At 37.8% G+C, this 11,285-nt stretch overlaps 1 protein-coding gene across 1 annotated transcript in view; it reads right to left on the bottom strand.

Annotated features, from left to right (window-relative positions):
• Positions 1-11,285, bottom strand: part of CCDC39 (coiled-coil domain containing 39) — a 57,994-nt gene that overhangs the window by 4,549 nt on the left and 42,160 nt on the right. Inside the window, exons 14-16 of the mRNA XM_025376951.1 lie at positions 9,175-9,298; positions 818-977; positions 271-377 (exon numbers count right to left, since the gene is read on the bottom strand). Coding sequence (XP_025232736.1) covers positions 271-377; positions 818-977; positions 9,175-9,298 — 391 coding nt within the window. The remainder of the gene's footprint in view (positions 1-270; positions 378-817; positions 978-9,174; positions 9,299-11,285) is intronic.

The following is an 11,285-nucleotide window of genomic DNA, read 5'->3' as shown; positions in this document are numbered from 1 at the left end:
GGTTAATGGGTAGATCATAATAACCATTATCTACCAACTAATAACAAGTAATTGTCAGGGCTTAGCACTGGGATTTTAACTAATTTACCTAAGACTTTGAGCACTTGTTTTTGTCTCCTTTAAATAGAGACTGTTATCTCTTACTATCTGCTTCCCTAAAAGAGATTCTAAATAACTGTCTTCTTGGTGGAAGAGCAAGAGAATAGAAGTAGCAGTAATGATAGTTGACTTTTATTGAAGGCATATTACTAAAATGTCTGTAGAATTTACCTGGATGTCTTCTTGAAGTTCCCTGATTTGTCTTTGTTTGTATCTGTATTTTTCATCAACAGCTCTTTTTTGTTCTTCTAGTTGAATTTTTAGCTCATACTCATCACCTGAAATGTAGAACATTTTTAGTTTAAAATTTCAACATGCTATGTAGAAATCAAATTTTAAAGTGTTATGTAAATTGCACCAATATTTTTGTTAAGAAAGGTTAAATCTTTTATATCCACTTGTAGAAAAACACTATGGGCATGTAGTAGCCATTTCTTGTTTTGTCAACATAGAGGAGCAATATGCTGCCATTTTTTTCAGTTTTTGAATTAATTACCCTAGAGAGGTGATATGCCATACAGAACCTGAACTAATAATGGAAGTAACACCCTAGAAAACCACATAGCAAAAAAACGGCATGGGGGGAGCAAAGAAAAGGGATTAGTTTTTCTGACCCAATCAAACATAGTATACTTTTGTTCTTCATGTCTCACAGTATTCCTTTTAACCATGCACTTGTCACTGTATATATGTATAAAAAATTTTAACTCCTACATACTAGATGGAGTCACTTTTTTAAAAGATTGCTTGTAATTGTTGTTACAGCTATTCAGCACTTGCAGGGTATTTTCTAGAGCGTAGATTTCTTTTTCAGCTTTGTTGATCTTAGCATCCAAACAGTCACCTTCCCTTTGAAGTTCTTCTTTTTCTTGAGCAGCCTATGAAGTACAGAATAGAACTGGTTGAATAAAAGCATTTACTAGGAGAAGAAATGCCTAATGGCTGTCTTTGGGGCAGAAAATGGTTAACTTGTGACAATAACAGTTTATCTTGTGGCCTACATACAGCACCAAGCATTTATTTCTTGCACTTGATTTACAGTGGAAGCCCAAATTATCAGGCCTTCAAAATATGGCACATAGGATACAGAATTCAAAACCATCATGGAAATGTAGTAAGTAACCAAGGCTTACATAAAATTTTCCAGCAAAAATTGCCAAAGAGTTAATCAAATATAAATATTACTGGGAAGAGAGGGAGAGAGGTTTGATACTAGATATTAAACCAGAAGAATGTTTCTGGCCTGAAGGAGGTTCAGGAACACTTTATTTCAAAATTTAGGAGTAAAAGATATTTTGCCACAATTTTAAAAATAATTTTAAAAAAAAAAGATCATTGTAATAAATGTGGCTGAAAAAGATGAAGTCTATGAATTGCTAAAGACCAAAATTATTTCCTCTAAGAGTGGACATACTCGGTGACTTTCTACCAGGTTAGGGTAATGCTGTCACTGGGCTAGGTTCTGTAGAGCTGTACCTAAACAGTTCCAAAGAACGTCCTAAAGGCTGACATAGATAGTATGCATATATATACATATATGTGTGTATATATATGCAAGAAAATTTTTAGTCAAAATCACTAATAATTTCATTTTAATTTATTCAGTTCTGAGATGTATGTATTTAAACTTGAATGTAGTCAATTAAAAATATAAAGTTTTCTCCGATTATTTTTATTTGTAAAAAATTATGGAGTACAAGTATATTTTGTTACATGGATATATTGTGTAGTGTTGACTAGTGTACTACCCATCATTGGAATACTGTACATCATACACATTAAGTAATTTCTCATTATCCGTGTCCCTCTGATACCCCCACCATGCTTCTGAGTCTTCCATGTCTATCACTCCACACTCTACCTCCATGTGTGCGCATTATTTAGCTCCCACATATAAGTGAGAACATATGGTATTTGTTTTTCTGTGTCTGAGTTGTTTCTCTTAAGATAATGGCCTCCAGTTACATTGTGTTGCCGCAAAAGACAGGATTTCATTCATTTTTCTATTTGGATAGTATTTCATTGTACCTATATACCACCTTTTCTTGATCCAGTCATCCATCAATGGACACTTCCGTTGAATCCACATCTTTGCTATTGTAAACAGTGCTGCAATAAACATAGAGTGCAATAAACATAAATTACATACAAAATTTTCTGTCTTTTAATGGCCATTCTGATTGTTGGCTTTAATTTACATTTCTCTAATGATTAGTGATGATGAGAAACAACTCAGACACAGAAAGACAAATACCAGAATTCTGTTATGTTGCCAGTGATTCCTTTCTCTCCCTCTTTTGTTTATTTGTTTTATAAGACCTTTGAGTCCTATACTTTTGTGTGTTTTCATGATGGTGAATACTGACATTTTGTTTCCATTTTAAAACTCCTTTGAGCATTTCTTAGAGGACTGGTCTAGTGGTGAAGAATTCCCTTAGTGTTTGCTTGGCTGGGTATTTCTTCTTCCTTTATGAAGCTTATTCTTGCTGGATATAAAATTGGGGGCTGACAGATGTGTTTTTGTTTTGTTTTGTTTTTGTTTTTGTTTTCCTTTTAGTGCTTTGAAAATTCTGTCCCATTCTTTTCTGTCCTGTAAGATTTCTGCTGAGAAGTCTGCTGTTACTCTGATGGGGTTTCCTTTATAGGTGACTAGATGCTTTTCTCTTGCGAATTTTAACTTCCCTCTTGCAGTTTCACTTTGACTTTAGACATTCTGATTACAATACACCATGATGAGGTATTATTTTGAAATGTATTTTCCTGGGGATTGCTGGGCCTCTTGTATCTGGATGTCTAACTCTCTCACTAGACTTGAGATGTTTTCATCAATTATTTCCTTAAATGGGCTTTCTAAGCTTTTTTCTCTCTCTTACCCCTCAGGCATAACTGATAATTTGTAAGTTCAGTCACTTTACTAGTTTGAAATATCTTGAAGGCCTTGTTCATTCTTTTTTATTCTTTTTTTTTTTTTTTAATTTGTCTGACTGGATTATTTTAAAAGACCTGTCTTCAAGGTCTGAGATTCTCTCTGTTGCTTGTCTTATCTATTATTGACTCTTTCTTTTGCTTGTGTAGTCTATTATTGAAGTGTCCAGTGTGTACTGTAGTTCTTTCAGTTTTTCAGTTCTACTTTGTTTTTTTGTTTTGTTTTGTTTTTTTAGATATCTCCCTGGTAAATTTTTTGCTCATACCCTGAATTGATTTCTGATTTCTTTGTGTTGGTTTTCAGATTTCTTTTGCATCTAATTGAGTTTCTATTAATATTTTGAATTTTTCATCTGGCATTTCAAGGATTTCTTTTTGAGTGGGATCTGTTGCTGAACAGTTGTCATATGGTGGTTCACATTTCCTTGCTTTTTCATGGTTCCTGTGTCCTTCCATTGATAGATGCATATCTCATGTAACAGTTGCTTCTGCTCATTTGTTTGAAATTGCTTTCCTAGGGGAGGATTTTCTCCTGAAGATGTACATATGTAGTTGATGCTTTGATATGGGGTGCCTGTGGTAGTGTGGTCTTTGTATGATTTCTTAGGCAGTACACAACGTCAGTGGTATCTGTGATTTCCTCAGTGACTTAAGGTATGGTTATTAGTTGACCTTTGTTGAAGTTTTGCTGCAGTCTAGGATGCCAGGTAAGCCTGTCTTTGGGCCCCATTGGTGGCAGTGGTGGGCTGAGTGTATCTATTCTTAGGCCCGAGAGTAGCTTGTGCTGTCACTGGTGTTAGTGGGTCCTGGAAAGCTGATTCCTGGGCCTCTGGGTAGCTTGCTCAGATGTTGGTAGTGGGAATGATGGGCCAGACATGTAGGTGGGTTTTCAGGCCCCTGGGCAGCTGGTGTGATGCAGGTAATGGCAGTAGTGGTGGTAAAGCAACTCACTGGAACCCAGAAGGTCCACACTGGTGTTGCTGGTAGCTGCAATGGGTTGGACATGCTGGTCCTCTGGCCTGTTGGTAGTGCACGTGAGTGGGTGTCAGCTGTGGTGGTATTGGTAGGTTAAGTTGCCCCAACAGACTATAGCAGGACTGATCATGTGCCAGCAGTGATGCACTGGGCTGGTAACTATCTGGGCCCCTGGATGGCATACCTTAGGACTTGGGGGATGGGTTTGGGCCAGCAGACTAGTCCTCAGGCCCCTTTGTAGTACCTTTAGGTGCTGGCTGTGACAGTCAGAGATGGGGTGGTTCCTGAGACACTGGCAGAATACTCAGGTATGGGCTGTGGTGGCTGTGCTGTAGGCCTGCCACCAGGGAGGGTGCAACCTTTCTCAAAGGTGCAACAGCATGAGTAAGAAGCTGTAGGAAGTCCCACAGCAGCCATCGTGGAGTGGCAGGAATTGTCACCAGAGTACGTGGGCGTGCCTGGTCTCTTTTCTCCCTCCTTGGATCGGAGACAGCTGCAGCAAGTCAGCCTGCACTTGGCCCAAATGGGCACAGTGTAGCATTAAACGCTCCAAATGGTGCTGGCTGTGGCCTTGCAACCAGAGAGTGCAGGGTCCCTCTTAGGTGAGGTGTGCAGGTGGGTAAGAAGTTGTGAGGAGTGCAGTCTTCTCACACCTCCGTCTCACAACAGCCAGTAGCAAGGTCGTGGGAATTGTCTTAGGGGTGGACTGGAGTGCCTGGTCACCCCTCTCCCACCTTGGACAGGTGGTAGCTGCAGTAGTGTTTTAAGGCACAGCCCAGCATTAAATTCTCAAAATGGCACCAGCTATGGGCCCAGGGCCAGAGAAGTTGTGGTTCCTCAGGTGATTTACATGGGTAGGAAGCTGTGGGGAGTGCCGTCTGCTTATATGTCAGTTTCACAGCAGCCTGCAGCAGGGCAGGGGGAATTGTAAAGATAAGTTTTATTAGTAATATTTCCATTCTTAACATTTTCACTGGCATTTGTTTTATTGTGCTTCAGATCATTAGTTACACATACTTTGTGATAAGTATTACATAATTTTAAAAAGTTTAGCAAAAAAAATTATAGAAGTTATATCTAATTTCTGTGAGTCTCAAATTGGTAACCCTATTTCATTTGAAATATAATAGTATAGTGGGAGACCGAGCTGGAATGAGCCAAACAGATTTTAGTTGTGGACTACTGGGTCAGTTTCTTCATTTTTCAAATGAAGGAGTTGAATTTGTTGATTATGCCAATTCCTGATATAATTCCATGTATAGCTTGAAGTTCTAAAATTCTGATTCCATTCACTTGTAAATCAGAGATGATATATCTTTCAAAAGTTTCTGTCCAACATTTTCAAGTAACTTTAATTGGACAGTTTCATTAAATTGTGGTCAGAACTAGACTGTTTCCTTGCAAAGACTAAGAGAAACTTGGAAATGAGGTTTGAAAAATACTAGTCCTTCATTGGTTACTAATTATATTTTTCAGTTTGGCCCTTAAGGGTCAGATATAAGAAGATACTAGAGTTGATGAAAAAGCCATGTATGCCCCATAGGACAAAGACCAAAGACAGGAGCTTACTACAAGACCAAAGACAGGAGCTATGGGTTGAGCTGTGTCCCTTATAAGAAGTTATGTTGATGTCCCAACCTGTGGTACCCCAGAAGGTGACCTTATTTGGAAATAGGGTCTTTGCAGATATAGTCAAGTTAAAATGAGGTCATTCGGTTGGTCCTAATTTGATATAACTGGTGTCCTTATTAAAATGGGAAATTTGGACAGAGGGAAAACTATATGAAGAGACACAGGAAGGAACACCATGTAAACATGAAGGCAGATTTCAGGGTGATGCATTTATAAACTAAGGAACACCAAAGATTGTCAGCAGACCACCAGAAGCTAGGAGAGAGGCATAGAACAGGTTATTCTTCATAGCATTCAGAAGAAACCAACCTTATCAACGCCTTTATCTTTTTTTGTTTTTGAGACAGAGTCTTGCTCTGTTGCCCAGGCTGGAGTGCAGTGGCGCGATCTCGGCTCACTGCAAGCTCTGCCTCCTGGGTTCATGCCATTCTCCTGCCTCAGCCTCTCAAGTAGCTGGGACTACAGGTGCCTGCCACCACGCCTGGCTAATTTTTTGTGTTTTTAGTAGAGACCGGGTTTCACCGTGTTAGCCAGGATGGTCTCAATCTCCTGACCTTGTGATCCACCCGCCTTGGCCTCCCAAAGTGCTGAGATTACAGGCGTGAGCCACTGCGCCCTGCCCGAGACATATATTTCTGTTGTTTAAACCATCTAGTTTATTGTATTTTGTAACAGCAGCCCTCAGAAACTAATAAAAAGGCTTGACAAGCTTTGTCTGTAAAGGGCCAGATAGTAATTAGACTTTATGGGCCATTCTACTTCATTCTGTCATTGTAGCATGTAAGCAGCCATAACAATGTATAAATGAATAAGTGTATTTTGTCTCCCAGTACTTATTTACAAGACAAGTGGTGGGCAGCATTTGGCTGTAGTGTATAGTTTTGCTGAGGCCTAATCCACAACATTCAGAAAAGACAACAGTGGTTAGCATTGTAATCAAATTTCTATTACAGTCATAAACAATATGTGTTTGTAAACAATATATGTATCCATCAGGAGAGATCCCTTTGTAGGTAACATAAGAAGGATAGGGAAGGGAAAAAATTTTGAATTGATTATATTTAAATCCTAAATCTACTACATCAAGAAACAGAATCCGCTACATTGAAAAACAGATTTACATTGAAAAAACAAAAATTAACTTCTAATTGGCAAGGTTTTTCCCAGCAGTGAAAATGCCAAGATACTATTTTCAAATAGTTAAAAATTCTCATACAAATATGAAATGAACATTTATTAAAGGTTTTATTTAACTTGTTAATGAAGAGCCAGTAAGATGTTTAGACTATTTCAAAGAAGAATATGAAGAACAGATTTTATATTATAGACATGTAGAATCAGAAATGCTTAAGTGAATTTGCTGGTAGATGCAAAACATATTAATATATTTTAGTGTAATAAACTTTAATGCTTGGGTTATCTTTTCTACAGAGCAGAGTTGTATTTCTGCTGGCCAAAATTCATTTACATTGTTAGCAGCAAGAATCACTTGTGTTACTATCAGTTGTCTACAAGTTATCTATACCTACAGAGTTGTAAAATAAGTTAGTCGAGAGTCGAAGGTGTGCACTCCTGTAGAATCAGATAATACCTGGAGGGCCCACTAGAAAATGCCAGCACTTTGGTTTCACCCTGCACTGGCATCATTGCACCCATGGTTTGCTTTTCTCTATTTTTCAGGCCATAATTTTTCCTGATACGAGCTAGACTGAGTTTAGTTATTAAGTTTCATTTTTACACATCTGAGACTTGTGAAGTGTTATCAGTAAAAAGTGTAAATATGCTATACAACAACAACAAAAAAATGGGAATAACTGTGTGCCAAGCTGTGGATCCCAGATAAGATGGAAGATAAGAAATACAGCATCAGGACATTGAGGAAGTCACTGATAGCCTCAGTTCATTTAACATAATCATTATTCTGATATTTATCCAGCACTTTCACTGTAAACAGAAGGAATATTCTTCATATAAAATGTGCCTGCTTTCCTTTGAGTTAGGTTAATCAGCATCATCACAGTAATAACAATAATAACTAACATTTATTGAGGACTCGTTCTGTGCCAGACACCATCCCAAGGGTTTTACATGTATTTTCTCATTTCTCCCAACAAAAGTAACAGTATTACCTGTTTCATTTTCCAAGTGAGGAAACTTAGGCCTCACACGGTTAAGTAGCTTACTCCTGGACACCTGTCCAAGCAGTGGTAGGATATGGACAAAGGCACACTTAACACCAGTACTTTTAGGTAACCCATCACACCACTTGGTAGAGAAACTTAATTGGAATTGCAACATCTCCCTATTTCCCAACACCTAAAAAGAACCTACCCTTTATCCTTCAGGAACTTTTAAAACCTGAGAGGAGAAAAGTCGTATTTAGGCAGAAGCCTGAGGTATTACAGACTGACAAGTAATAAGAACATTTTGAGAGCTGGGACTGATTTCTCATAGGAAAGGCAGAATTTTAAACAAAGTAACAGGCATACCATACTTGCTGTATTTGTTAGGGGCAGATTTGAAGAAGAGCTACAGGAGAAAATTTGGCTAATTAAGTTGGTAGAAGTCAAATGGAGATAGCATCTACAAGAGCCATTCTCTGAAGGTATGAACTGGAAGATCATCTCACCCCTATTCGTGTAGGGTACAGGGAAATGAGTCAAAGTTACAAGTTCCATCCCTTGTTTGTAGCATTTTGAGAAATATCCTAGACCTTTCTATAAAGGAAATTACTCCTGTTCAGGGTATTTTCTACATGGGAAAAATGACTATACCAGTGCTTAGAAAGGGAATAGCACTCAATTCCACATCACTTAATGAATTTCCCCTTATGGGTTAAAGATAACCATGGGATGACAGACTACTGTCAAACATCGGGAAAAAAAAACAGATTCACCTGGTCTGTCTCCCTATAATATGAGGGCAGGGAAGCGCCCTCTTCTTCTCTGAACAGCTGCCTTACCAGGACTATAATGGTAAACTGGAGTTTAAAATTCAGAAGTGGTGTAGCTCCAAGAAATGCTAAGGTCCAGCTAGGGTGTGGCATAAGAGTGGGTGGCTATAGTGAAGTCAAGGAAACTTTAAGCCTCAAGTGTTGAACAGGTTGTCACATGCATACCAAAGACCCTTAGAGTGGTAATAGGTCTTAAAAAGATTACGAATCTTGACTAGGGGAAATGACATGCCACAAATAATAGAAAAAAAAAAAAGTGTCAAAGAATGGTCAAGTAGAATGACCTGAACTCAAAAGAGGAAGAGTTCTGGAGCAAGTTCGCAGTAAGTTTTGGGAATCAGAGGGCAGTGCTTGACCTCACAGACTGGAGGTATATAGAATGAATAGCGCTTTCAGTATCTCCATTTAGGAATGAATGTTTTGGCCTTTGTTAAGTGTAACAGTGGCCCTAACTAAGTGAAATAGTTGCTAGATTTCATGGAGGGAAAGTTGCAATTTTGTTTTTTTGTTTTTTATTTTGTTTAGAGGATTACAATGAATGAGTTAACAAAGAAAACATACCATCATAACTGTGAATCAATTAAAATTACCTTTATTACATAATAGGCCTGTGTTTTCTCCTCTTCTCCTTCAGGAGGCAGCATAACGACAGTCAGAATTTCATATCTATTCTTCAGCTTCTCAATTTTACTTAGCCGCTCATGAAACTCCGTGCTAATAAGAAAAAAAAAAACACTGAGAAATGAATAACATACTTTTAAATTTTTAAAGGACTATCAGGTGTTCTTATTGAAGACATTTGGATTTGTGTTACTACTAAAACAGCTTAAATTTGTTCTCACATTTTAATAATTCAGTGTGAAGGATCTGATATTTACCCTACTTGAAAGCTGACAAGTTAGCCTGCCACAGTTTCACTGTGTCTTTTGCTGGCAAAAGACACGATTCCTGTTTCAGAGACAAAGGACTTTATTTCTCATGACATAGCCATTGGTTCCCCTGGCTCCCTACATCCCATGGGGGCAAGAAGGGGCTCAGGTGGATGCTGCACATGGTAGATTTGCATCACAGCTGAGGAATCTCAAGCCTAGGTAACCCAAATATTTTATAGTGGGGAATAAGCAAACATGCCTAATTTTTGCTCCAGAAGGAGATATTACCTCTAGTTTCTGAGGCTGTTGGCTATTCAAACGTCTTTAAAAAGATAGTGCAAACAGGGCGGTTGAGAATTGTCTTCCAGCATTCAGATTCAGATTCTTAAATCTATTGGTTAATTTCTCCTTTTATTTTAGTAAATTTATATTTTTGAGCTATTTTTTAGAACTTAGTAATCTTAACATATGCATGGCAATATGGAGAGTGACACAATTGCCTGCCACAAACTCATGAAAGTAAGCTATCATGATGAAAAAGAAATCCTCAACCTACCCGTTTTTCTACTGCTAGAGAAAACTCATGGTAAAATATGTTTAAATAGTGTCAGAAGTTACAGTTTTTCTTATTTTAAATTATCACTCATTTCCTCAGAAAATATTTACTCATCCTGTATGTGATCATAAAACCTTGCTGGACTTCAAGATTATGGACCAGTCATAGTATATTGCTCTTCCTTTCTAAAATAAAAAAAAAGATTAAAAAAAAAAAAAAAAAAACAGCAACATAGCAGTTCTGAGAACCAGAAAGGTACAATATTTTTTCATGAATTCATGGGAAACAGATGGGGTAAGATTAATAGAAAAAAAAAAATAGATACAAACATGGAAGACCACTGCAGAAGCAGAAGCCATTTTCCACCAAAGAAGTCTGAAAAAAATCAAACTCAGAAATAAGAAAAAGAACAAGAGTGATCTGTGAGGCTATAATCAACACCTCTGGGCCATTCCCCTCAACCCCTCAAAGCATACAGAAATGCCAGGAATGCTTTCTGCTCCCGTGATAACCAGAAAGTTACCACAGTTCCTAGCATACATGTTGAAGCTAGAGAAAGAGGTAAAAACATGAAGTAAGTCTAGGCTTCCCCAACAGTGGAAGTAAATGAAAAAGAAAGGCAGTTCTACTTAGGAATGAGAGGAAGTGTTCATCACTCAAACACTTCCTAACTTTTTGTAACCATGAAATCCTAACCCTGCTTAATAGCTATTATGCTCTTTACAGGACAAACTAGCTCAGAGCCTACAATCAGCCCTCCTATTTAGAGGAGTAATCTGTTGGAGAAAACCAGAAATCCGCTTAATTGCAGAGGAAACCCTTACCAGTTAGCTGCCAATATCCACCAATTAATAAGAATTTATTAATATTAACAAAACAAAGGACCATCAAACATTTATGGAAAGCAAACAGCATAAATGAACAAAATGAACAAAGAACAGACATGAGATTAACAGATAATGCATAGAAGACAATGTTCAGTCTTCTAATTAGTACCCTCTAAAAGAGAAGAGGATATTGATTCCAAAAACACCCATAAAACAAGATGGGCTGCTATGAAAATAAAGGACTAATGAAAGAACAACAGTGCTTGCAAATAAGTTTTCGTTTTCAATGTAAGAGCAGTGAAGAATAAAGATTTAATGAGCAATCTGGAGAGAGAGACAAGGGGGGGAGATGAGGCAGAGGAGAGGGAAATAGGGAGAGAGAAAGAATATCTGAGAAAGTAAAATACAAGTAGAAAAAACAAACCTGGAGGACAGACCTAAAAGGG

The sequence above is a fragment of the Theropithecus gelada genome, chromosome 2 (genome assembly GCF_003255815.1).
Source record: "Theropithecus gelada isolate Dixy chromosome 2, Tgel_1.0, whole genome shotgun sequence".
In the NCBI taxonomy this organism is placed as follows: Eukaryota; Metazoa; Chordata; class Mammalia; order Primates; family Cercopithecidae; genus Theropithecus; species Theropithecus gelada.
This window is presented reverse-complemented; position numbering and strand designations above follow the sequence as displayed.